Genomic DNA, 27507 nt, shown 5'->3' with positions numbered 1-27507 from the left:
CTGCATTCAAACTGTGCCCCCACACAACTGCACAGCACACAGAAAACGGTCCAGTTGGCTGGGCAGCACAACACACTCTAAATTTGTTTAAAAATTGGCTTTGCATGCATTATATACGATTAAATAGCTGGCCAAAACAGGCCTACAGCTCCATCAGTCAAACTCTACAAGCCATGCCTCATTGCTTTACAGTGATTTTAATCAGTGGCAGAATAAATGGATTCAGGTTATAAATAAATTTCAGCTACAACAGCACGCAGTAGAAATTCAATTCTTCATAATTTTAGAACATACAAGTGACTTAGAAACTTTGATTAAGCTAATAGAAAGCTGTTTCTCAAATGCCATGAGGACAAAGTATGTAAACCACCGTATCAGTACAGTCAGAGATCAAGATAAGATTCTCAGACTAGAGTGGAAAGAACATATTCAGGGAGCATAAAAGTGGTATACAAGATGAAAAAATACTGTATAGGTCAGGAAAGCAGGAAGTGAAAATGAAGGGAAGAGAACACACTGACATTTTCACACAATTTTGGCACGGGTATAGCAAAGACCAACAGCAATATATTAAAAGTTATCTATACTTAGTTCCTGCTACAGTCTTCTGCTTTTTCATTTTGGGAAGCAAAATCAAAGCTGTCTCAATGGAGTAAACAGGATCACATACAGGCACTCCTGCTTCCCAAACAAATACAAACAGCTTTGGGAAAAATACAAACCCATCGAAGGCAATAAATACCTGATTTCATAAGGGAACCACTAAAAATGGGGGAGGTGGATGGTGGGCACTGCTGCCCTTGGAGTCGTGAGGGGAACCCTGCCCACACTCCATCCCCACAGATAAGAAACACTCCCCTGGGGAGCACTCTGGGGTATGGAGAGGACGTAGACAATATGGGACTGGTGTAATTGCACCAGTTGGCCGAATTATGTTCTTTTCAAATTGGTGTCACATCTTTTCTAGTAATTAATTGGGCCTGCGTGGCATCAGACCATAGCTGATTAGATTGCTTATAGTAAAAGTGAACACACAATGTTGCTTTGGAAGACCCCAGTTCTTGGGCTTCTTGTGGTGCATGTGGTAAAATCTTTGTCCACTCATCCCAGGTGCCCACAGGGTTGGGCCTCTTACCTGTATGGGGATAATCTTTGGATGCCAAAGGGATTCCCAGCAGGCATGGGGATAAAGGCTCTTCCACGCTGCCCATGGCCATGCAGAAACTGTCCTGTTGTAAAGACTTCACAAGAGTGACCCATATATTTTGCTTGGGCTGTTGGATGATCCAGGCAGTGCTGGTGCCGACAATGATCCAGGGCAGCCTCACAATCATGCTGGAGAGCATCTTGATGTTTGTCCGGGTACTGGGCTGTAACCTAAAAATTGTTACAATAAATAAGGCACCTTATTTATTGTAACAATTACATGAATCCCTCTCTCTCCCCTTTTCTATGTGCATGCCTCTATTCCACTTTCCCCTGTTCCCCCTTCCTCCACTCCGCTTTCCCCATTTTATTAGTTTAAGAAAACAAGGAAGGGGTCAGGGGAAAACATATGGAAGGCTAAAACTGAGTGAAACTAGGAGAAAAGGGAAAAGGAGATCAGGCAAAGTAAGGTATTGGTATGAATGTAAGTAAAGAAATTAGTAAAAATATCATCTTTGATATTTTACAATTGGTAGATGGGCAACAATATATCCAACCCATGAGGGAAGAGGGAAAGGAGAAACCAGGGGTCAAAGAGCCAGAAGTCCATGGGGGAATCTGTCTTTTACTCCCAGGAGGACTACTCTATGCTAGCTAGTCACTGCCATGGCCAGGGCAGAAGACTTGGGAATTGACTGAGAGAGGAGAGTTGATGGGATGCTACAGCTTTGTCCCAGACAGATGCCTGAGGCATTTGCAGGCTGCAGCAGTTTCTGGCGGGCCCGTTTTTTTATAATTTTCTGATGTCACTGCTATCCTGCAAACCCCAGAGACACGTCTGTGGAGGCATGGCCAGTCATGACTTCTAGTTGTTACTGAACCTTGACACAAGTGGCACCTCTCTACTTAATCAACTGAAAACCAATGATGTTTAGCTCAAGAGTGTTAACACAAAAAATACATCCATGCCTGAAGAAAGCAGTGAAAAATGTTACTGAAGGCAACAACTTGTCCATTTAGTGCAAGATTGTACAAAATCCTGCCTGCTTTAATTGCTGCACTTTAATTTGCACCCAAAGGTACAGAGCATCCTATGCTTCTTTAGTATTCATGTGGGCACAGCCCCCAGTTCTCTATAACTCTACAGCGTAATAATTAGAAAGCAGATGACATTTATCAACTGAAAGAAAAAAGAATGCAACCACCAAAGGATTCATGATCTGGATGACATAATAAGGGGGAAACTTTCTTAAATCTGAAATGACATCAAGCTAGGGAAAATTGGAGGCTTGCTGTGGGATAAGAGTCACAATTGGTGCTGACAGATGAAGCTGTTGCTTGAAAAAAATCAAGTGACATAAAGTAGGGATAGGCAGACATTAGCACATTTGGTGGTAGACATACATGATGTGAGCTGGATGAAAAACTTTATGAGACTTATCGTGGTTCTCAAGTTAAACTTGAATTAACAGAATTGTGCTGTTGCAGAGCGGGACTTCTGCTTTTGCCTTCCAGTCTCTTTTCAGTGACGCTTTAAGCTGGTGTCTAGTTCTGTGTGCTGTCATCCATTCAGTTGGTGGATCATTTAGAGAAAGACAAGAGCAGCTTATGATGATTGGAGATACAAAACATGGGGTTCTTTACTCAAAAGAAGGTGGAACATCTCATTCTGGGCTTTAAATATGTAAAGACTGTTTTTCTTACCCACTCTAATGGCAGAAATCAGTGTGTTAACTTCCTTTTTGAAGTAGCAATCCAAATTGTATCTGGGAAAATTGAAATTAGGAAACTTGCAGAAGAGAACAGTGAAGTGCTAGGACAGAGCCCACGTGGAGGTTGTGGCATTCTTAAAAAGTAGCTTAGACACCTATGCATGAGGGATGACACTTTTTTGAGTCTGGTATGTTTTCTACACTGGTAGGACTTCCTTGCCTCTCTTCCTCTGTTTAAGAGTTTGTCTGCTGAGTTACACAATTTGTCTCTTGTGCTGATAATCAGGCAAACGTGCAAGATCCCATATAGTGCCGTAGAGACTTCCATTATACAGAGCTCAGTGGTCACAGAGTAAATATCTGTGAAAAATGCGTATTTTATAATTGGCTCTTGGCAAATATTGAATTGAATGCTATATGTATTATGGAGGGTTATTTTGTAATACTGTATTAATCTTTTCTAAGTAGTGTGTTAAATATAGTCTTAGGTTACAACATAATGGTAAAATAGAAACTCTGCGATGTAAGATATTTTTTACTAGCTCAAGAAAGGGATAAGATAATCAAGAAGCTCTTCGCACAGAGATAACAGCAACAGGACACCTAACGAGTTACTGCCTCCTTATGGGAAAAGACAAACATTCTTCCACCTTCTCTCCATCTTTATGGAGCCACCAGGATTAAGGGGAAGGAGTTGACAAAACCCAGAAAAATTCCTAATCTGCAAGGAATTTCTGCATCATGTATGAGATATATGAATATGCAACAGGCTGTTGCTTTTAAGGGCTATTCCTTTGTTCACAAGGCATGTTTTTGGCAGTTTAGTGTCCAAAAAGATCTGGACATCCGTAGTTCTTTGCTTTTTATTTTTTATTTTTTATTTTTTATTTTTATTTTTTAATTTTAATTTAATTTAATTAATTTAATTTAATTTAATTTTTAATATTTTATTTTATTGTCTTGTAGTGTCCTAATCCTCATTGTCCAAATTTTTATTACTCTAAATTTATTACTATTTATTTATAACTATTTTATTGCTAATAAACTTTTAAGATTTTAAAAAACAAGTGATTGGTGTTTTTCACAATATCCCCTTGTAGGACTGCAGTCTGGTCTAGAGAACCTTTTTCCCCCACTTCTTTCAACGTTATTGTTATAAATAAAATTGGCTTTCGTAGGTGGGGTTATAAATTGTTAATGATGTCATGTTGTTATGAATTGTTAATGAATGTAATGAATTGTTATGCCTAATTAATGCAGTAAGTTCTGAAGTTAAATGTACTGTAGCATGAGCATGTGCCCGCTAGAGGAGGGTGGTAAGAACTTTCCAGAAGGTTACCTCACGGCCTGATGACAGCAGCCTGGACTGTAATCGGACAACGAGCCAGCCAGTGACATCGAAGCATCCCAGAATGACTGGCCAGGAACGCACCGCAAATTGGACCAACCGGTGACCGGAAAAAGGCCAATCTATGAAAGGATCAAGAGCGCACCAATCCGGCAGCTTTAAGAGACTTTAAAACCCCCGGGTGCTGAGCGCCTGGGTCTTTCTGCGGAGCCAGTGTCCAAGGAAGCAGCCTGTGCTGCCTACAGGCTGACACTTGTATCTCTGACTTGCTGCGTAGGCCACAGGCTTACCCTGGGCTCCCGTCTTCAGTTGCTTTGATTTTTAATAAACAGGCCGGAGCTTTTTAAAAGATCCTAGCCTCATTTTGCCTGTTTTTAACATTTATGTTTACGCTTTGGTTTAATCCCTTCATAAATGGGGACAAACATAGAAAAAGTCCCATAAAACAATCCAAAACTGGCCTGGAGGGGAGGGGGAAAGGGGCCTGGCTCGTGGCAGGACCGCCCGGCCCGGCCTGGCCGAGACGGGGGCCAGGGCCCTCCACCTCCTCACCCATCGCAAGAGACAGTTCCCGGGTTTTTTTGTCTTTAACATGCGTGTTTCACAGAGCCGTGTCCAGCTTCTCAGTGGTTCAACAGACTGTCACTTACAAAAAAGCTTTGCATCACTTCCCTGAATTTCCTCCCATTCCCAACCAGGACACCCATCCAAGTCCACTGCCTTCCCAGTCCCATATTCAGAAAACATTTGTTAACTGATTGTTATGAATAATTGATGTAGTTATTGACTTTCACTATTATTGGCTTTAGTAAATTCTTCTGATATAGTACAGTTAAAAATGGGACCACACTCCCGGTACTAAAAGTGATTTCAGCATTTATTATAATAAAAAGGCCTAAAGCAAGGGGGCCCGCAGGCCGAGCAGGAGCGTTCCCGTTGAGGATGCCGCGGCGCTGGCACTGGGTCTTCTTGAACAGCCATGTCCTCAATGTTCCAGGTGGAGCGAATTCAGTGGGTCAGATGCCCCTTTTTATCCTGTTTTTTGTCCCTTTGGATTTGTTTCTTTTTGGATCCTTCATTTGCATGAAAGTTTAAGGGGCTTCATTGGCCCATTACAGTTCTGTCCAGGCTGGCTGGTTTCACTTGGGGGGTGGTGCACTTTACTCAGGTGTGTGAAAAATGCATATTATGTGATTGTCTTTTCACAAATATCAAAATGAATACTATACATGTTATGTTGGAAAGTTATGTTAATTAACTTATTAATTTTGTATTAATTTTTGTAGTGCTGTATTAATCCTTTTAAGTAGTGTGGTAAATATAGTTTTAGGCTCTAAGATAATATTAAAATAGAAACGATGCGATGTAAGATACTTTTTTTAACTAGCTCAAGGAATGGATAAGATCATCAAGAAATTCTTTGCACAGAAATAACAGCAACAAGACACCAAAATTTCAAAAGAAGAATTATTGCCTCCTTATCAGGAAGAACCAGACTTCTTCCAGACTTCTTGGAGCCAAAACACTGATTTACAAGATGAGGGGGGAAGTTGACAATAACCAGAAAATACCCTTTGTTTGGAAAGAATTTGTGAATAATGTATGAGATAGATAAATATGCAACAGGCATATTGGGTTTGAAGGGTTAATCCTTTGTTAGCGAGGTATGCTTTTGTGGCTTAGTGCCCAAGAGCATACGGATGTCTGTTATTCTTTGCTTTTTATTGTCTTTTGTTGTCCTAACTTTGATTCTCCAAATTCTTACTGTCCTGTTTTTATTACTATTCTTTACTATTAAACTTCTAAAATTTTAACACAAGTGACTGGCGTTTTTCACAGGTGTAATACAGTATGCTGAGTACCGAGTTTCTTATAAATACCCTTTTAACCCCTTTTACCATAACCAAACTAACAGCACCTGCTTAACAATTATCAACTATTTTACAACCCTTTCTAACCTATTGTTAACAATTCCCCCCTCTAACTATTTGATCAGGCTTCTAGCCTGCATCAACCTTTTAAAGTTCCACTTCGACTTTTCTCAGTTGCTTGTGGAAAATGAGATGTTCAAGCATATCTCTGGCATTCTGATCACTCTGTTCTTTTATTACGGTTACTTTTTCACCATTTTTCCCTTCCACGTTACCTTGCAGCATGATGCTGCTTTGGACAATGCTGGTTACTATCTGGACTAGACATGGAATTACACATGGTAGAAATATTACACTTGCTAGTGCACACACCACAAAGAAGACCAATTTCTTCCACAATTTGCCATTCCAGGTGAACGAGTTGTCCCACTAATCAGATTCTCCAAACAAGTGTTCCAACACAGGTTAGTTTTCTAATATTTTGAGTAACGTTTTTAATTACATGACTGTGGTCATCGATCTCTAGGCAGCATTCTGAAGTATTAAATTTTCCACAGATCCCTCCTTCCTCTGCGAGGAGGTAGTCTACTGCCAATCCAATCTGGTAAATTACTGATCGCGTTTGCTGTTGCTGCTGTTTAAGAGATCCATGGTCAGAGTTTGATTTGACATTATTTCAAGCACTGCTTGTAAATGGATTCGACTGAGCACTCACACTGGGCTGTTCCACTCGCTGATCACCACATGTCGCTGTCGAGGTGGTCGCGACACAAAGCAGAGACCACACGCAGTCTCAGATGGCAACTCTTTATTATCGACAGTGGCTGACCTTTTATATACTTTCTAATTGTTTATACTTCTTCTGCCCCAACTATTGGCATCAATAAATCAACATAACACCACTGGTGAAAAGTAACAGTGACTTCAGCTAACTTTCTAAAACTACGTTGTCCAGCTACGAAGTTCTCTCCTTATCTTTCCTCAATTCCTCTCTTCTCTCGGTCTCCTTGGTAACAGCCTTGGAGAGAGCTCCTTATCAGCTTCTTGCTTCTCAGCTTCTCCTCGCTCCTTTAGCTGACAGGCCCGCCGTTAGCCCCTTCCGCAGTAATTCATCCATGAGGGGCAGAAAACAAGTAGAACAGAATAGGATTAAAAAGTCTGGTGATTAATTAGACTTGGTTTAAGTCTGACACACCTTGAGATGACACCAAAATTAATCATCCTAGAGTGCAGCCTACAGCCCACTACCCGCATTTCTGCATTCAGGAAACATAGTTTCTTTCTTTTACACTGTCTTAATTGAAAATCTGAAAGATTCAAGAGGAATTACTAAATCCTCCAACGAGTCCATGAAGTTTCCTCTCAATGATCTCTTTAGTGCTACTGCAGTCTACTATTCAAGTATACAGGGACAACTACCACAATACTCTCATTAAAAATGTGTGCTTTGTTAAAATAACCATTACAAAAACCCTAATCAGTCATAGTAAGGCAGAATCCAAAAACTTCAAAGTGTGCGTATAATATACTCATGTAGTTGGAAAAAACGAATACACGTTTATTAGAACAAGTTTTGTTTTAAAATCTCATTTTTTCTACTTTGCATAGCTTTACCTCAGCAGTCCACAAATTATTTTTGCTGTATTAAACTAGTGAAACAAGGATATTTAGTCTAGATTTTAAGTTCCAGAAGGAAGTATTATGCAGCTGTTATAAATGGAAAGTTAAGTTAGGTTCCTAATTTATCAGTAAAATACCTAATTGCAGAATGAGATCAGCAAGAAATTCTATTACTTTGGAAGAGCAGGGTGATATGTTAGAGAACTCTACCTTTCCAGACACTGGAGAAGGAGGACTAGCACAGGGGCTGGAACAGCTACTGCTCTCTGCAGGCTTCACTGAGGACTGAGCTGGTTTGTCAGCTGAGGATCGTCTGGAGAGCAAAATGTCTTTTTCTTTGTACTTCTTTGGCTGGCGGAGTGCAGGAGAAGCAGATTTCACTGAAACCCTAAAAAGGACATACCTTGAGTTCAGCAACGACTCCAGGACGAAGGCTGGGAAGAGCGTGATTCCCAACAGGATCAGATATGCCCCAGGTCTTCCCACAGCTTTCTCCACTACTCCTCACTCCTAAATTGAGAAACTCTAGTTTCCAGGGTGAGCAAATGACAGAGGACAGGAGGGAGAGTTGAATGATCCTGTGCTAGCAGATCTTTCTGTGTCTACAACATGTTATCAAGGCAGCATGAAAACTGCAGGGATCCCATGTCTTGTGAGCTTAGGAGTCGACTGAAGGCAGAAGGATTTCATCCCCGTCATTCATGTGCTTGTGTCTTTGCTGAAACGGGAACTGATGTGCTCCCTAGGGAGATTAATTTATCCAGAATGTAATTTCCTACTAGAATACTGTTTCACTGAAATATTTTGATGAAAATAAAACCTATGTTGCAGAAATTTTCTGGAGCACAGAACACATGTACCTATCGCAGTCATCAGTAGCTTGCAGCAAAAGGTTTTGAGGTTACTTCCTAGTCACAGTCTACAAAAAGACCATTTATCTTGACATGTGCCCCCACTTTTTTTGACCAAAGTGGTATTTTGTTAACAGAAATACAGCTTCAAATAACATACTTTGGCAAAAAAATAGTGGGACTATTCAATATCTTTGTTTACATGTATATACAAGAAATGAGGAAATGAACTTCTAACTTTCTGTATCCAAAATGTGGATCCTTATGTAAGATCCAGGAATAGGAACCTGTCTGCGTAGGAGAGCAGTTTAGGATATTTTTGGAAAAAGGGGCAAATCTGTTCTCATTTCTACTAATCATCATCATCACAAAAAAGTACACTTTTCAGAACAGTTTTACAAGGTGGTTGAGCATTTATAAAGGTGAAAAATTATTAGGAAGCTTCTCAAAAGAGGCATTAATATTCTATCTAAAAATTAATATTCTCTCTAAAGTATTTTAATCCTAGATTGAAAAAAAAAATCTTTTGAATATACTGTTGTAAGAGTTTTCAAACAGCTCTACTTGCTAAGAATTCCACAGCAAAGGCTGCACAAGACTTATATTTCTAGATGGAGCTTTAAATCATAGATCTGTGATGAGAAGTGGATCTAAACAAACGAATGTGAAGAAGGTAATACACTGACTTCAGACACAAGATTTTGATGAGAATTTAACCTAGCAATTTCCTAGCTAAACCATTACTCTGTTGGCAGCAGATGCAGTTTGCTGTACACAGTGATGTTTTCTATAACATTAATTTGAACTCACATTATATGTTTGTTACTTAAAATCTTTTTACAGTGAAGGTCAGTAAACAAAGATGGTCTTTATCTGAAGTCAGCTGAAACACGGTATAATCTCTCCTTTGACACCATCAGGCATTGCTTTTGATCATAGTGTACATAAAGATCTTCAGTCTGAATACCTAAGCAGTGGCAGCAATTAGAATACCTAACTCTCCCATCTATCTTACAGCAACATCAAAAAATATGTGGTTTGTAAGTTGCATTATAGAAAATAAATTATATTTTTAATTTCATTTCCCTAAAAAAAAAAAAAGAAAAGAAAAAAAAAAGAAAAAGTAGGTTTACATAGGAAATTACTTCTATTTAGTCCTTATATTACCTGGGCATGCTTTATATAGGCTAGGCACAGATTCAGATCTGAGCATACCTGCATCTTAGTAGCTTGGTATACGTGTGCAAAGTCACGTTATGTGAGTGCCTGGTGGCCAAGCCAGCTCCACCCTGGTCCCGTGTCCCAGCCTGCCCTTTGTTGTCCCAGGGAAGTGTCTGATACCCTGGGCTGATCTGGCTGCCATGGCTGGGTGGTCCTGGCTGCCAGGCCCTGCTCTGACTTCCCAGGCAGCCCCTGCAAGTTCTGGCTCCCCAACCCCTCGAGATTGTCATTGTAATACTGATACAGCAAACCATGGATTGGGATCTGACCTGAGCTGCAGAGATTCAGGTGATGAGAAATTATAAGTTAAATTGTATTATAAATTCCCTACCGTGCTAGTTACAGATTGTACTATGTTGACTCTGCTTGTAGAAATCCTGTGCCATTCTAATAATAAATTCTCTTCTGTATCAATCATAACATCCTGTTAAGAAAACAAAGTTTGAATTGTACCTATGGTTTAGTGCTATCCTCACTCTGCCAATATCCCCAAGAGAACCCATCTGTGCTGGGTGACAGTGTCACTCGGATAACCCTGACATGTCTATTAACCAGAACCTCATGGAGCAACAGGGAACTTTTTAGCAAGTGTGTGAAAAGGGCTGGATGTAGTATTTAGGAAATTGAAAGAGATGGTATTCTGGACAGTTGGGCTCTGGATGCTGAGAAAGTTCTGCATTGCACACCCTGGCTACCTTGCTCAAAGGAATATTATTAAATTAAAACTTCTGCTTGCAAATTAACTTACTGTTTTGTTAGTGGGTTTTGAAAGAGATTAATTGAAAATGCTAGGGCTGAATGTTAGCTAGAAGGAAGTTCTTACCTTTTTTTTGGTCAGTTGATTTTGGTCATTTGGCATCTTTTTATGCAGTGACTTAAGCAGTTTTCTACTGCAAAACCACTTCTAGGTAAATTTGGAGAGGTTTACAGTGCTTTTCTTTTTCTATTGTTCAACATCTGATTTGAGGTAGACTTGACTTTCAGAGATCACAAGAACTTAGGTGTGCTGTTGATTTGGTGAAAACTCCGGAAAGTCCAGCATCTCTGGAAATCAGGTGTCTCCTGCTCATCTTTCAGAGATGTCTGATTTTGGGTATATCAATGTTGGAGATTAAGTGCAGCTAGTAGTGCTACAGCATTGTTATTAACGTTGGCATTGACTGTCTTGTATATGCTTATTTGAATTTAGAAATCAGGGCATTATGGAAAATGTATCTTGTGCATTATAAATTATATTGAAAAACTAAAGATTTATTTAACTTACATAAGAAGAGAAATATACCCAACGGCTTGACAGTTAAAACCCCCAGACTTAAACAGAAAACATACAAACTTTTAAATATTTATTTTGAGAAATATCAAATCTATTTTGCTACTCACAGCAGTACAGAACTCTCACTCCTTGCCCTCCTTCCTTGTTCTCTTCACAACTTTCTAGGCACCACATACCCCTCCCACCAGGGATGCTTCAAGTGGAATTGTACTTTCTGCTGCACAGCATAGTTTGTCTTTTAAATGTGGGGGTTTTGCCATCTGCAATTCACATTCTTTGCTTTGTTATCAGGGAAAGTCAGAAACCACTGCACCAGGTTTTCTTGGGACTGGTACAAATGCAAAAAAAAGTTAACTACAGCTGATGCCCAGAAGGAAAAGATAGCAGGAAAAAAATGAATTCAACCAAACCAAAAATTGTTCACAATGAGCAGGGAGAAGATAAGGAATGGGTGAATTTCTGATCCAGAAAGAAAGCTAGTGTGTGCAGCATGCATCTAAGATGAGAACAAAAGATAAAGTGTTATCTAGATTAGACAAGAAGTGGGAGATTAGTTTAAAAATTGTGAGAACTGGCCAACTGTGAGGCTTAGTTTAAAAATTGTGAGAACTGGCCAACTGTGAGGCTTAGTTTAAAAATTGTGAGAACTGGCCAACTGTGAGGCTTAGCAGACAGCATCTGAAAGGATAGGTGCAATATTTTCTGCTTTAAATGCCTTGGAAGAGTATGGAAGTGTGTTGGCTCCATACTACAGTGCCCTGGTCATCCAGCAAGAACTAATGTGAGCGATGTAATTTGGAAATCTGCAGAGCCTGAGACCATATGAGACCAGTGAGTGTATGCATGCTTAACTTGCAAGCAGTTTCAGTTAATAAAATGCCAGAGGAACTCTTTACCTTGTAATGACTTACGTAATCAAGGTACAATAAATATTAACAATTAGAACTGTTGCCATCAGTTAATGTACTTTAAAGGCACTGTGCAATAAGTGTAATAACTTTGCTGGATTTATATATTCATTAATCCCTGACAGCAACAAGAAAGATCAAGATGTTTTGTGGCATGAACTGGATATCTTCAAAGACTTCATTAATAGGAAAGGAGTAATACCTGATGCTATGAGGGAAATGTATGTCCTTAATATCAAGGTCTTTTTTTTTCAAACACAGAAATAGGTTAGGAAAAAACTTAGTTCACCCAAATTAATCGTGTGACATGATGGAGTAAGAAACATAATGTGTTATGTAAACTGAAATGCTGTTGTAGACTGTTTCAGAATAGCTGTTTCCAGTTAGAGATAACACAGATTGGTGCTGGTGCTGTATCACTTCTTTTCACAGGGGACATGAGGCCATAATGAGCCAAGCAAGATCCTGCACAGCATGGCAGCAAAGACATTTCCTCACCGTGGCCTTGGCACTCCAGGGCAGCCCAAAAAGGGCCGAGGAGTCCTGTGTGTAATCAGGAGGGATGGCTGACATCACTGTGGGTCCCAGCATTCCCCAGTCCCTTGCTGGCCATTCAGTGCACACTGGGGACGCTGGGCATGGGTGGAACATGGGGATGGGGTGCACAAAATTAAAGGGGGGCCCCAAAGTGGAAAGAGTGGAAGCCAAAATCGTTGGGTGGAGACCCCCAAAACGGAGGTGCGATATCCCAAAATGGAGGGAGGAACCCACAAAATTGGGGCAACGCCCCAAAAAAACACATGAAGCTGTTCTCTCCCTCCATTGTTTACCAACAAGAACTATCTACCAACTCTAATTTCAGCAAATAATTTCAAGTGTTTTAGCTGAAAGTCATTCTGAGCAAACTTTGTAGAAGTGATCACAGAATCACAGAGCGTTCTGTGTTGGAAGGGATTCACCGAGTCCAATTCTGAAGGGAATGGCTTGCTGGCAGGGTCAGCACCAAAGACACCCACACCAACTTAAGGAAGAAGTGTCATTTCCTGTAGGGCAAAGCAGCAAAGAAGTACAGAAGGATAAGCTAAGCAATGCACCCGATTATTGCTACAAAAGATTGCCTGTAGGGATGAAGAAAGACACATCACCAGTTACCCTAATACTTGACCATTGTCCTGACACACACGTCAGCTGGGGATGCCCTGTCACACCAAAGGATTGGAGAAGCACTCCCAGTAACGGGGAATTCCTATGTGGTTCGCCCACCCTCAGGCCAGGCTGCCAACTTTGCTGTGAGAGGGCCCAGATTTTATACTGTTGAATAAACAAGCTACCATAACTTCTAGTGCGGGCACATCTGGTTTCATCCTCCTCTTGGGCAGGGCTCAGGGAGGAAGCAAGGGAGTTTGCTTTGACCCTCTACCTTCAAACACAGCCAGATGGAGATGTGATAAATGAAGATGATTTGTGCTAATAATTGTAACTATATTGATATTTTGGAAAATATTTGTTAAAAAGTAATAAAGGAAAGCAATATGTAATTAGCATCACAAAACAGATGTTCGCAGATGTTCATAAGATCCAGGATGGAGTATTGAGATATTTTAGCACAAACAGCCTTGGGAAGGACAAAGTTGGGAAAACCTCCCAAGAGTGGAATCGACATTGAGACAAATAAAAGTCCAGGCAACTTCTTCTTAGGCAAGAACAGCCTTGAAGACAAGTAAGTTGATATAATTCCAGATAGAGAACCCAAAACACGAACATAATGCTTACTTATGTAACACCAAGCTCCATGTGCATGCGCAACCTGCCAGGTTATTCAGAGGACAGCCAGGAAGACCATCGGCCTTCATCCAAGAAGACCCCTGAAGAGTCCAGAAGACCCCCCAGCAACAACGGGAACATGCGCTGTGTAATATGGTGACTTAGACTTCAAGAATCAAAACTGGGAGGAGATTTACAGGAACTATTGATGAATATGTATTAGCATACAGTATAAAAGTTGTGCTTGGATTCTTTTGCCTTTTGTACGTGCGGCAGGGTGAGAGGTCCTCCCTGTCCCCCGGTTGGTTTTGCTTATGCTTTATCAGAACCACTGCCAAATTTCTATTTGTAACTACTTCATTATATTTGATTTTATTATTATTTTATATTTTTTTATACCTCCATTAAAATTGCTGCTAAAGTTTAAATCTTGCAGTTTATTGAACTTGACATATGGCACCTCATTCATGACACCAGGAAGAGGCACGCAGGGCCGGGCTGCTGCCTCCTGCAGCTACAAGGGCCTCCTGGCAGCCTGCCTCTGCCGAGGCTCAGGCTGCTCCAGGCTCTGCCGGGGCTCTGCTGCGGCTCCAGCCCGGGCAAGGCCGGGCCCGCTCTCACCTCACAGTCGCTGACAGCTCTGCACCGCAGAAGACCTTTCAGAGCACCCTCTCTGATCTTGCTGCTTTCTCAGCTGAGCAAGGCTCTCCTCCAGCCAGAGACATTGCACTTAGGGATACAAATCCAAGTGGCAGGCGCCCAAATGCTCTGGAGTCACAGCTGAAGGCCTGCATCAGCACAGGATGGTTTGGCTTCCCCACTCCCCCTTTGGTTTTTCCTGCAGATGCCATTGCCATTTCTGCCTCAACTAGAAGTGCCCCAGATGTGCCAAAAGGGACCAGTGGGCCGTATTCCAAAGGCAGTGTGGTCTGGAGAGGATGAATGAAGAAGAGCCTTCTCCACTTACAAACCATACCAAAGAAGCCATAAGCGTGTCTTAGCACCAATCAAAAACACCTGGCAATTCAGAAGGAAATGTTGAGTTTTCTGAAGGGGTCAGAAGGAGGGGAATCTTCCAAATGAGTTGATGCTTCAGAAACTTTATTTAATTCCAATCCTACTCTATAAACCTATACTACAAAACAACTCAATAATCCTACTTTAGAGTCCTACTCTACAATCCTACTCTAACTTGGTTATGGCAAAAATATCTTGACTGTTAGATTCTTGTCTTCTTCTTCTTCTCCTTCTTCACTGAGTTGATGAGTGGTACCAGGGTGGACGCTGGCTTGGCTGATGTTACAAATGGATGCTGTCCACAGGAAAAAAAAAAAAAAAGAACAGTGAACCATGACTTTCCAAGCTCAGTGCTTCACAGACTCAATCAGGATTCCTCTGGTACTTAGAAAGACCCAGAAAGAGGAGTGACGGGGACATCTGCTCCCCTGTCATCCTGTGCAGAACCTTGCCATCACAGGCAAACCTGGCCCAGAATCCCACTTATCCCTTTATTCTGGTTTCTCCATCTAGCTGGGATTTTTGCCCTGCCCGTGCTCTAGAAATGGTGCTTTCTGTCCCTGGGGTTTCTTCCTTTCAGGAAACTCCAATGACCCACATAGGTCCCTGTCTTTGAGAGACAGGCACCGTGCTAATTTCCACAGGGAGACAGAGCAGTGTCTACCTTTCCATGCCCTGCCCCTCCTGTGCTGGATGGCACCTTCCTTCCCAGCAGGGCCAGCCGAGTGGCGCTGGCTGCTGCAGTTCCCTCTCTGCCACACAACCTGGCAGTAAGCCTGGGCCAGTTCCCCTCTGCCTGAGCGTGCCAGGCAGCAGATGGGGCTGGGACAAGTCCCTCTCAGCTGCCCCTGTCTGCGTGCCAGAAACCTCTAAGGGTGGGGTGGGGGGCACAAACCAGGGCCCCTCAGAGGCTCACAGTGAGCCCCCCACAGCCCCTCCTGCCCACAGCCAAATCTCTCCAGACTGCTCTGCCAGGACTGGCTTCCTTGGGTTCCTCCACCACCATTTCATGACTGTGTACCCTGCATTGCTCTACTTCAGTTCTTTTGCCATTCGATAAAAAGGAGCACCCCACCAAATTACAAAACAGGGTGACAGAAACAGAGGACAGAGCACCTCTCCTCTGAGGACAGGCTGAGAGACCTGGAGCTATTCAGCCTGGAGGAGAACTGGCCCCACGGAGACTTCATTGCTGACTTCCAGTACTTCAAAGGGGATTCTCAGGAAGTAGGAAATACCTTTTTTAACAGGCTCCGTTGCAATAGGACATGGGATAATATTTATAATATAAAATGGGAATTGAGTCAGATTAGATCTAAGGAAGAACTTGTTTACTTGGAGCATGGTGCCACACTGGCACAGGTTGTCCTTAGAGCTGGTAGGTGCCCCATCCTGGGTAGGGATAGGGCAAACATTCCAGGTCAAGTGGGAAGGGGCTCTGAACAACCTGATCTCTCCCTGCTCTTTGCAGGACACTTGGACCAGATGACCTTCACAGGGCCCTGCCAGCCCAGCCTAGCCCAGACTAGAATTCCTCACCGTTTTCATTTGAACAACATCAGGAGTGGAGGTTGGGAGGAAGGAGGCTCATCTGATGCCTTGCACTTCAGTGGAGCAGGAGCCCATCCCTCAGACACTCTTTCACCTGCAGCCCCTTTGCATTTTACCTGCAGGAGCTCCTTGGCAGACCAGCGCCGTGCCGCGTCTGTCCGCAGGCAGTGCCTCAGGAAGTTACGCAGGGAAGACGAGAATCGGTTGGGCTGCCGCAGCTTTGGTGTCCCTCGTATGGCTATCAGGAGTTGAGGCTGGGGAAAAAGGAAACATAAGGCTCCAGCTGCTTCTTTCCCATCTGTAAGTGCTCTCTCAGATCCCATTGTTTAAGCTCCACTCTGCAGAAACTGCCCTGGAGAGACCCAGAGATGACTTTCCTTTACCAACCAAAAACCCAAACCCCGATGCAGCCACAGCTTTTCCAACATTCAGCAGATCTTGCCTTGGCAGCTGATTTCATTGACTGACCTAGTTAGTGGGAACTACATCAGCAAAAGCACGTTTTGCTTCTCTGAGAATTCACACCAGGCTGACAGGCTATTTGGAAGGGGGAGTTTGTTCTATCCATACTATTTCCAAGGATTATTACATGAAAGGAATCTTTGCAGTGCTTGTTGGTCCCTTTAGCACAGCTTCCATGAAACAAAAATCATCAAGTTGTTTTGTTTTTTTTTTTCTCCTCTTGAAAAAAATGCAGATGCAGAATCCATCTAAAATAGACTGAAATAACAATGGAAGGAGGCCTGGGAGTCTCCATGAAAATGCCCACCACAATAGTCACAGCTCTGTGCTGGTGGCACTGAAAAAGATGGTGACCAAAGAGACTTTGTTACTTTCTTCTTCATCCCAGAGGAAAATTTCCTTTACTTTTCCCACACCCCCAGAGGTCACAAAGAGGGTTTTATCCTGTCTCTCTGCAGCTGAGCTCAGCCACTGGACATGGTGGGGAGCTGGAGTCCTCACTGTCCTTAGAGCTGTGCAAGCCAGGGGTGGCCCTGCTCCTGTGGTAAAGGAACACAGCACCGGCGTCAACCGCCCACGTTGGATCCCAGCCCCGGGCACCCGGCTGCAAGCTCATCAACTTGTTAAAGTACCCAGAAACAGCCAAGAGTTTAGTGTACAATTCTAACTGCAGTCGGAGAAAAACACATCCTAAACTTATCCAGGCCACCCACACGCATGACTGAACAATGTACAGATGATTTGAAAGCCTGAAAGTTTTGAAGACCCACAGGATTGGGAAAAGATGCTACAGTTTGGAAGAAAATTGATGTGCTGTGGTAAATGAAAGGAAAAGCAAGCAGAACTTGCTTGGGCATTGCTTTGGTGGTTTTTTCTCCTTTTTCTTTTTATTCTTTTTTCTTTTTCTTTTCCTTTTTTTTCTGTCTTTTTTCCCTTTTCCTTTTCCTTTTTTTCTTTTTATTTTCTCTTCCTTTTCCTCTTCCTTTCCATTTTTCTCTTACTTTTTCTTTTTTTCTTTTCCCTTTTCTCTTCCTCTTCCTTTTCCATTTACTTTTTCTCTTTTTTCTTTTTCTCTAAAATTGAAACTAGGAAGATTCAATCTCCATTTTGAAGGATATTTATCACACATCCAACCATTCCACTGAAAAATGCCTTTTCTTCAGAGACAGAGCTCCAACATTGTTCAAAAAGCAAGTGAAAAATGTCAGGCATGGCTGGAGGCCAAAATGGCAGGTTTCTGAACTGGTTAGGTTTCTGAACTGGTTACCTTCCTCTTCCCTTCTGATGCAACCAAATCGACAGCAGATGCTGATGTGCTGCAGGGACATTTTCAGAAGGGGACCTTGGTGGAAGTGGTGCCAGCAGATGGCAATGGGATTTTGTCCAATGGCACACTGACCATGGGACAGGTGAGAAAGACAAGCAGGATCAGTGAGTATTTGCACCTTACCGAAACAGGAGTTTCATTCCAGTAAGGAACTTCTCCTTCCGCCATTTCGATGCCCACGATTCCAAGAGACCATATGTCCACTTTGGGGCCACATGGTTGACCTGTCACCACTTCAGGCGCCATCCACCCAGAAATGCTGGCCACTGAGCTCCGTCGACTCTGCTCAGGGGTGAGCTGAACAAAGAGGCCAGAGTCAGCTGTGGAGAAAAAAACAAACCATGAAAGTCAGCTCAAGTTAGGAAATCAAGCAAAAGAATTCCCCACTCTCAGTCTAAGAATGTGCTGTTGAGTCTCTTGGAGAACTGTCCACGCTCTGTTTCCTCAGGGCTTTAGACAAGGAAATATGGAATTGGCCACTTCAAAAAAAAACCCCTCATTTTTTAGACTACCTCCAGCCTTTTATTTTTCTGAAGCTTTACATTGTAGCTCCCTCCCTCTGGAAGGGACACACACAGAGCAACGCCACTCTTGAGTCCTTGTTCCTTGTCATACTTCTGTGCAGGTTGCAACTGTGCCCACAGTTTGTGGCAGGGTTCCCTGCACTGCCACCAGCACCATTTTTGGGGAGCTGGCAGTCACTCAAAGCAGCCCCACAGCCCACATCCCTGGAATGCTGCACCTGACCAAGAATACACTGACCCAGCTTGACAGAGCCGTCGGTTCTGAGAAGGATGTTGCTGCTCTTCACATCTCGGTGGATCACGAGGTTCGAGTGAAGAAAATCCAGGCCTTGCAGGCACTGAGAGAGAAAACAGAAACAGGAGGGCAAAAATTAGCGATGTGATTTCATTACACAAGAAAGGAAACAGCTCTACAGATTGCCTCTGCAGGGGAATGGCAAGTAATGGCAGAACAGAGTGCCATTGTGAGGAAGAGCTTGCTGCTCCACCACTTGCAGAGCAGGACCTTTCTAAGGAAAGGCATGTCAGCTTTTGAAAGAGCAACAGCACCTGCTGTTGTTGTAGACTGTCCCCTGCAAACCAGCCAGCATGGCTGCTGCTGCTGTGGATGTGCTTTCTCCATGCAGAGGACAAGTGAGGGTTTTGCCAAGGAAGAAAAAGTCCCTCCCTTTGGTGTGAAGTGGATCACTTTGGGGTGGGAGGCTGCATGACAAAGGTTTTGTTGCTGGCCTCAGTACAGACTTGGAAGTATCACAACAGTCATCTTCCTGAAGCAAAGAGCATTTTGGCTGCACTACTGTCCTTTTCAGTTGAGGACTGAGAGAAATGAGTCTTTTTTCTTTGCTGATCATTTCAAATGCTGCCACCAGCACCTTTGTTTTTACAGGCAAGGAATGCAGTGCAGACAGGCTGGAGATAAAAGTTTAGGGAGGCAAGGTGGAGAACAGCAAATACAAATACAAGAGACAGAGCGAGAATACAACAGCAGGAGATATGAGTACAAGAACTGAGTACTGTGATTGCAGGGGCACTGGCAGGCATTTCACTTGAGAGGCTTTTACTTGCCCATAGCATACCAGCAACACAGAAACAAAGCTTGGCACATGAAATCACTCCAGGTTGGAGCCCTGTTTCCCAGACAATCCTGCCCACGCCCTGGGCAGCACAGGTGGGATTGCTGACCTCCCGACTGATGGCTGCCATCTCGTCTTCAGACAGGTGGGTCTCGCTGATGACATCGCTCAGAGTGCCTCCGTCCATGTACTCCATGACCAGCCAGCGCTGCCCATCCACACGGTAGCTGAAAGAAGGAAACAAGAGCATGGAGATAAACATGCATGGCTAGGTTGTTTTCTTGATTGATTCTTGTTTCCAAGTCCCTTTGTGACAAGGACAGAATGAAAGGAATAGACATTCCCTCTAGGCTGTGCATTGTTTGCAATCTGTCTCAAGAAGAAAGGCACAGCTGTGAAAAAAGGAGATGTCTTCAATTGCCAGCAAGTAAAAACTGCAGGTTAGGAACAGATCAAAAACCTGTCAAACTGCGTGTTTCTGGAAATAAACACCTAGTCTTCCTGGCATGCAAAGCAATGGAAAAGAGGGGACACAATCCAAGGGAAATCCATGTTAGTTTATCTGGACGTAAGAGGACTCTTGAAAAAAATCAAGCCCCAAAACAATGTGGTGGCTGTGAACTTACAGGCTATTGATTCAGTAAGATATGACAGATGCAGGTTTTTGAATAATTTTAGAACTCTGTGTACCGGGGAAGACTCATGCAGACAAGATGCACTCTCTTCCCATCCACTGGAGATGAGCAGAGCAGTAATATTTAACCAATAATTACAGCTCTATTTTCTGCCAGTGAACAAAGTGGAATTTTACCTTGCATGTTTGCAATATGTAAACAAACATTCACAACAACTCACCTGTCTAAATAGTTGACCAGGTTGGGATTCTTATTTGGCTTCATGAGCATGAGTTCATTGACTTTTAGTTCCTTCTTCCTCAGTTCTTGGAGATTTATTTTCTTTATGGCCACCTAAAATGACATTGAAAATGAGTAACTTGAGAAGTTGGCAGCACAAGACCGCAAGGCACATGGAGCGAGTGATTTTGCAATGCCACAGCCGAGCTGTGCCAAACTGCCTTGTGATTGGGCATTGCAGTAATTAGGAACTGACATTGCAACAGCCCATTTCTCTGCTCCCTTGGAGGCCACTTACAGGACATGTGGCCACTGAGGTTTTGCCTTGTCCACTTGGTAACTGTGGTGTCTCAGCTATCACCCACAAAGCTCTGAGCACACTCCCTGCTGCTTTGTCTGGGATTCAGAAGAAGTAATCCATGCCTTAATACTCTGTGGATACATCTTGGGCTATGGGCAGGGCTTAGGGCTTTTAGGGACGCCGTGCAGATCTCTCCCTACGTGCAGTTGCCAAGTGCGGCACTGCAGGTGGCTAAGGAACTACCAGTAACTTTCAGATGCATTTGCTGGCAAGCAGAAGTGAGAATTCAGGACTCTGAAGCCGTAGCCCCAAAGAGCAGTGAGATGCTCAAAGGCACCACCTTTGTTTTAGCAATGGAGAGCGAATGAGCACATCCTTCTCTGAAAGGAACTGCTGCCCTCCTTGCCTTCCTTCTGGCAGCTGAGAAGGATAAAGACTGTCCCAAATGTATTTTGCAGGCTGGTAGCAGTCTGTGCTTCTTGTGCCTTTTCAGCACAGCTCTACTCAAAGCTCCAGCCACAGCTGCTCACACCAGAGGACCTGCAGGAGATGTTGACATTTACCTCTTCTCCTGTGGCATTGTCAAGTGCTATGCAAACATCTCCAAAAGTCCTAGAAACAAAAAAGCAGCAAAGAAAGGAGAAGACATTTAGATCTTGCATTGAAAGCCAGTCCACAGAGGAGATCTCTGCTGCAAATGCCTAAAACCTGCTGGATGCAGGCGGGCTCTGCCCGAAGGCAGATGATGCATTTTCCTCTCAAGTGCATGGGCACTGGGCCTGTCCCTGAAGTGTTGCTGTTTTCTGCCTCAGCTCCTAAGGAGAGCTCCTTCTTTCATCTTGGGTTTCAGGTTCTAAACTGTGCAGTTTTTATCCTGACCATGGAGTATTTCCTTCAGCAATCTTTTGGAAAGAAATGTTCCTGAGAACTGTTATCTGACAGCTATCAGGGAGTAGGTTGCTCTTTCAGGCAAGCACGTTTCTTCCCCTTTTATTAGTGTGGCTGTATGATTTGGAGATATACAAAAATGCTCAGGAAATTAACACAGAACTGTCCCACACTTGTGAGACAAGGAGATCTTCCAGGTCCTGTTCCTTGCTGCAGGCAGGAACTTGGCAGCATGGAGGTGTCTCTGCCAATGCCTTCTGGGCACACTCACGAATTCGGAGCAGCACTGAGAGATGGGACAATCTATCCCCAGTGTCTGAACATGGGGATAGATGTCTGTTTGCAGCTGTTCTGACTTCACACTGCATAGATATTCCACCAGAAAAACACCTGGCCCATGGTTATATAGAAGTAACTGTGGTTGGACTCACCCTCTGCCAATATGTTCCAGTTCCGTGTATTTCATCACAGGATTTTCCATGTTCACTATTTTCCCTGAGGGAAACAAAATGCAAGATGCTCACTTTAAAGCAGAGATCCCAGCTTCCAGGAGATTCAAAAGACAGACCCAGAGCCTGAAGCTTTGAACCCTTTGTGTTCGGCTGGGTAACAACAACAACCAGGCAGACAGCTCTGCAGCACAGGTGGCCAGCACAGAGACTGCTTTTCTACAGCAGTTCCTGTGGGGAAATGTCTCTAAATGTCCCTGGGACACCAAACTCAGGAAAAACATTTGGTACAGCTATGCTGACACCTGCACACAATAGACTGTCCCTCAGACAAGAAATACAGCAGACGTACTCCGTAGCTCCAGGGAGTCATCCTTGATCTCCTGTTGCTGAGCAGCAGCTGGGTCAGCACTGGAGATGAACAAACCGCCCCGGCTCCGCTTCTCAGGGTGGAGAGCAAAGGCTCCTTTAGACCATGCTGCTGCAGCAGCAGGTTTGGTGACAAAGCCCTTGTAGATCTGGGACAAGAAATGAGTTTATGTTCAGAAAGGTGGCTGGCAGAGATTAGCCTGAGATTCCATTTCAAATGCAAGCCCTTAGGAAGGTGCTGTCAGCAACATGAAGCGCTCTTAAGTGGGTTTTTTCTGATGTCCACTTCTCAGACTGGATGGGTCAAAACCAAAGGCTAGTTCTACTCGAGTGGATAGCCAGATTCATGGTCCATTTTCATGGATTTTCTGAAGGATCACTGCCACAATGACCATTCTACTTCCTCTCAAGGATTCCTTTCCCCCTCCAAGGGCTTCAGATACACTTGCAGCTCCTTGTTCAAGTGTTCGGCCTCCCCCCACTCTGTCCTCTTTTCCTGCACCATCTTCAGGTCATGCCCAACCTGTAGCACCTTAGGTGGGGACAGTTCCTGTGCCTCACGCACGCCTCGGGGCTCTTCATTGCCACTCATTTGCCGGAAGTCTTTGCCGGCTGCCCGGTGAGATGTCAACACTTGCACCTCGAGTCAAACAGAACAAAGCAGTCAGAGACTACAGCTTGTCCCTGTCAGTCAGGAGTCACTGACTGTGAGGAAAGAACAGATTTACAAGGGATACAGACAGCTTGTTTCAATCCTCCATCTGGGTCACCATATTCCCCTGTAAAAACACCTCAAGAAACAAGGAGAGCAGGAACAGGCCAGCAGGAATCAATTTGGATGACTGCTGGCCAAAAGGCCAAAGGACAAGTCCCACTGTCCAGGGCAGCAGCTGAGATTCAGCACACCAGGAAATGTCCTTCCGAGTGACTGTGATACACACTAGAGCAGGATGGCACTCAGAGGCATCACCCCGCTCCCTGCTGCTCTGCACTGGGAAGGCCAGAAGGGCAGAAACCACCAGTTTGGTGACTGCCGTGGCTATCCCTCTTTCACTCACTTGCTTTTGTAGAGCCTGAGGGAGGGGATTAAGTTTTTCTCTGATGATTTTCATTTCTTCCTCCTGCCTCTTCTCCCTTGCCATGATCTTAGCGTGAGCTTTCTGAAAGTCTGTGTCCAGCTGTTCCTTCAATTTCTCTAAAATACAAGAGAGAGGATCTTTCACAAGTGGAGTGACTGCCACTCTTTCAGTCACCTGGTTTTGTTGATCACCCCTCTGCTGCTGGAGATTCATCTCCTTTTGAATTCTTCTTGTCTCTTCCTGGTTTCTCTTCTTTACTTCCATGATGGCACTCTGAGCTTCGGGCAGCTCTGCTTGTGGCTCTGCCTTGATATTCTGTACACACAAATGCAGAGCAAGTGACTGGGAGCTGCCATAAGGCTCAGCTTTTTCCTCTTGCAGCCTCAAAATCACATTTATTCAGCCCCTTCTTTCTGCTTCCCTACCCACACCTGCTTCTAATGGAACCCTCTTGTCTCAGTGCTGATCCCTGCAGATTCCAAGGCTCTGTGCTTTCAGTGCCTCTGGGACTCCTGGCCTCCTCACTCCCAAGAGCTCTGTTTTATGCCCCTCTTCCTGCCCTTTCCCTCTGACACCTGGCGAGTCAGGCTTACCTGGCCATTCTCCTGTGGCTCTTCCACCTGCTGCCTGAGCTGCTCTTCCTGCTCTCGGGCTCTCAGCTCTCCCTGAGTCTGGCATGGCATCTCTGATAAGGCAATCTGCTCCTGCTCTTTCTCTGGAAGGATCTGCACAGAAAGCAAGAGAAGATGGGTTTCAACTTTCCATAGGACATTTGTGGGCTAAGACTCAAGGACTGATGGGCTCACACGTTCCCAGAGCACTGTGCTGCTGCTCTCCTGGGTCATTCTCTGCCCGTGGGGAGGCACAGATTCCAAAGTGACCCTGGCACTACAATCAGGGGCCATCTGGGGCTGAAGCTCCAACAGCCTCTCAGGCAGCTGACAGGGAAGGTGTGGCATTTCTCAGGGATCTGGTGAGGGCCTCCCTCTGCTCCTGCCATGTCCTGTTTGTCTTTCAGTAGTGACTGACACCCAGCCCAGTCCCACAGCTCCATCCTGCCTCTGCAGGTGGCTTCCTGGGTGAGCTCACCCTTTATGAGAGACACTTCTGGAGTTCATGTTCTCTTCACCACCTAAAACATGGAATTCTTCCACCTCTCTGGGACAGGCAGAAAATCAAAGAATTAACTGGGGGCTTCAGGAAGAAGAGGCCAGAGGAGGAAAACAGCTCTGAGGGGAAAAAAACCACCATATCTGGAGGGGGAAACAGCTCTGCCTGCTCAGAATCGGTCAACAGAACGTGTCTCTAATCCTCTCCTGAAAGGGATGCTTTAGGTGAAGTTTGCACCTCCAACTACTTTGGACCAGAGCCAAGAAGATTCAATTATGCAAATGATAGATAGATAGATAGATAGATAGATAGATAGATAGATAGATAGATAGATAGAAAGATAGAACTCACTCTTATAATCTCTCTTAACTATAGTTTCTGTTGCTACACACACTTGGTAGCCATTGCCCTGATCAGCAGCAATCCTGAGATTGCTCTCCTGTTGCTTCAATAAACCACACTCCCGGGGAATCTGGAGCATTTAGATCCTTATGGAATGCAACCAGATCCAGAGCATTGCACTGGGAATGGCATTCTTGCAGCATCTGTGCTTGGCCAAGTGCTTCTCTTGGACTTGACAACACTGAGAGTGCTAAAGGGGCTGTAATCAGAAATAAAGCCCAGCCCCTCCCAGCTCCTCTGATCTCTGAGGACCAGCTGGAATGCAAGAGCATTGATTTCCCGCTCAATTCCCAAACACCACATTTACTGATTCCCTGGGCTGCAAAAAGGCAGAGGTACTGTCAATATGAACGCGAAGTGAAAGGCCCTATTGACTGGCCTGGCACCAGAACAGCTCCTTCTGCACCGAGCTCGCAGCCCCAAACAATGTGTTCTCATGCAAATATAATGCATTCTCCAGAAATGTCACCTTACAAAAGAAAAACCTAGCAGAATCTTGACAAGTGATGGAAAAGGGCAGAAAAGATGGAGGAAAAACACCTGGCCTTGCTGAAAAATGGGAACCTGAACAGGAAATCTCCTCCTAAAAAAGGAAGAAACCACAAGATGAAAGAGTCACCAAAAAAAGTGTCAAAAGCACTTGGATGCTGTGAGAGGATATTTGCAGAAGAAATAGCATTTGTAGTGAGCACTGTCCCATATGGATCTATGGAAGTGTGCCTGAAGGGCCCTGACGAGCCTCCCGTTGTCCAGGCTAAAGCTCCCTCAGCACCTCCTCCTTGGCCTTGCACTCCACAGCCTTCCCCAGCTCCCGTGTCCTCCTCTGCACACGCTCCAGCCCCTCAAGGACTTTCTGCTTCACAGGGGCCCACAACTGGGCACAGCACTCCCAGCTGTGCCTGCAGCGCTGCCCAGCCCAGGGGGACGCTCCCTGCCCTGCTCCTGCTGCCCCACTCTTGCTGACACAGGCCAGGACGCCCTTGGCATTCTTGGCTCCCTGACCACGCGCTGGCCCACCTTCAGCTGCTCTTGACCGGCACCCCTGGGTCCTTTGGGCCCACGCAGCTCCCCCACCACAAACTTGCCCCTTTGACGTCAAATACAGCACCCACAATTCCAAGATGTCCTTCCTCTTCTCAGCAACACAAGACAGCAGTCAAGGACTTGCAGCTTCACCCCCACCCGAGCCACTAATGCCATTTCCAAAGCTGCAGGCTTCATCCCAAAACGCATCCACAAAAACACGCCCCTTCTGCTTTTTGCCTGACAAGAAGCCTTCCCTACAAGGCACTTGCTTTCTTGGGCCACACCCCACAAGAATGGCCTGCCCCAGCTTCATGGACAACGCAATCATCTCCTTGCAGCTTATCAAAAGCCAAAAGAGACTGTAGAAGCGAAGAACTGCTGCAGAAAACTGCAGAACACTTCCACAAGCCAAACACACCTTTGCACAAAGGGAAAACAACTAAAGAAAGCCCCGTGACCTCCAGCACGAGCACCTGTGCCCTTGGCCACGGCCCTGCAGAAGCCCAGAGACAGAGCTTCACTGAGCCAAGCAGGCAGAAGCTGAGCCGCAGCCCCCAGCTCTTGGGTGCCTCAAGGTGACAGGCCAAAGGCCAATTTCTAGCTGTCCCTGCCTGCAGGAAATGGCCGCGTCCTGCGGGAGTCCAGCACTCAGCATCCTCAGCCAGCAACAGCAAGTGCTGGCTGCTCAGAAACTTGCAGCTCTGCCTTGCACTAAAGACAGCAGCACCCACAACTGGCACTTACTCTCTTGGAACCATCACGCTCTGCTGTGACCACAGCTGCAGGCTCGTGGTCGTCTTGCTCCTTTTGCTCCTCTTTGGCTTCTTCTCCAGGAGCAGAGGGAGCCGGGGCAGAGACTGCTGCTGCTTCTGTCATCTGTGGCAAGAGAGAAACATGAGGGACAGGCCGTTACCTATCGTTTAGCACCTCCTTTCTCCTGGCATCTACAACCACCTCTTTGAAGGAGAAATCATCAGCATTCTTAGCAACGGCATTCTAAGTCACTCCGGCCAGATTAAAATGGGCTAATTCAAGAGAACTCTGTTTGCCTAGGAATTTGATAGTCCTCCATGGCTGCTATCTGCAAGGCACAGTGCCTCTGCACAAGGGAGCTTTTAGCTCTTGAAAGCTGTGAAATGGAAAAGTAGGAAATAGCCAGCAAGGCCTTTGCTACTGCTGCGGCAGACATGGAAAAGTAAAAGTGGATCAGAATCCCTTTCGGTGCAGGAAAAGGGCAGGAAAGCTTGTGCAGAAGCATCTTTGCTTGCTGGGAAGAGAGAAAATCAGCAGGGCTTCTCCTCCTAGCAAGCCAAGAAACCACAAATTGGAAGTGTCACCTGCTCAGGTGGCTAAAGCACATG

At 44.6% G+C, this 27507-nt stretch overlaps 1 protein-coding gene and 3 long non-coding RNA genes across 4 annotated transcripts; all 4 read right to left on the bottom strand.

Moving 5' to 3' along the window:
• Positions 1–6870: 6870 nt before the first annotated feature.
• On the bottom strand, positions 6871–8090 carry LOC128821661 (uncharacterized). Its single transcript, XR_008441190.1, has 2 exons — positions 7908–8090; positions 6871–7173 (listed from the first exon to the last, which is right to left on the bottom strand). It is a non-coding gene; the product is annotated as an uncharacterized LOC128821661 (long non-coding RNA).
• Positions 8091–14664: 6574 nt separating this feature from the next.
• Positions 14665–18374, bottom strand: LOC128821656 (serine/threonine-protein kinase PAK 3-like). Its single transcript, XM_054002855.1, has 3 exons — positions 18195–18374; positions 16399–16536; positions 14665–15026 (listed from the first exon to the last, which is right to left on the bottom strand). Exons 1-3 carry the CDS (start codon positions 18315–18317, stop codon positions 14934–14936), a joined length of 354 nt encoding a protein of 117 aa, XP_053858830.1. The 5' UTR covers positions 18318–18374; the 3' UTR covers positions 14665–14933.
• On the bottom strand, positions 18371–19854 carry LOC128821659 (uncharacterized). Its single transcript, XR_008441188.1, has 3 exons — positions 19778–19854; positions 18834–18933; positions 18371–18391 (listed from the first exon to the last, which is right to left on the bottom strand). It is a non-coding gene; the product is annotated as an uncharacterized LOC128821659 (long non-coding RNA).
• A 1537-nt stretch (positions 19855–21391) lies between these two features.
• LOC128821662 (uncharacterized) lies at positions 21392–22601 on the bottom strand. The gene is made up of 3 exons (XR_008441191.1): positions 22513–22601; positions 22143–22206; positions 21392–21435 (listed from the first exon to the last, which is right to left on the bottom strand). It is a non-coding gene; the product is annotated as an uncharacterized LOC128821662 (long non-coding RNA).
• Positions 22602–27507: the final 4906 nt, after the last annotated feature.

Source organism: Vidua macroura, chromosome Z (assembly GCF_024509145.1).
Source record: "Vidua macroura isolate BioBank_ID:100142 chromosome Z, ASM2450914v1, whole genome shotgun sequence".
Taxonomy (NCBI): domain Eukaryota; kingdom Metazoa; phylum Chordata; class Aves; order Passeriformes; family Viduidae; genus Vidua; species Vidua macroura.
Note: the sequence above shows the minus strand (reverse complement) of the source record. Positions and strands in the feature narration are given on the sequence as shown.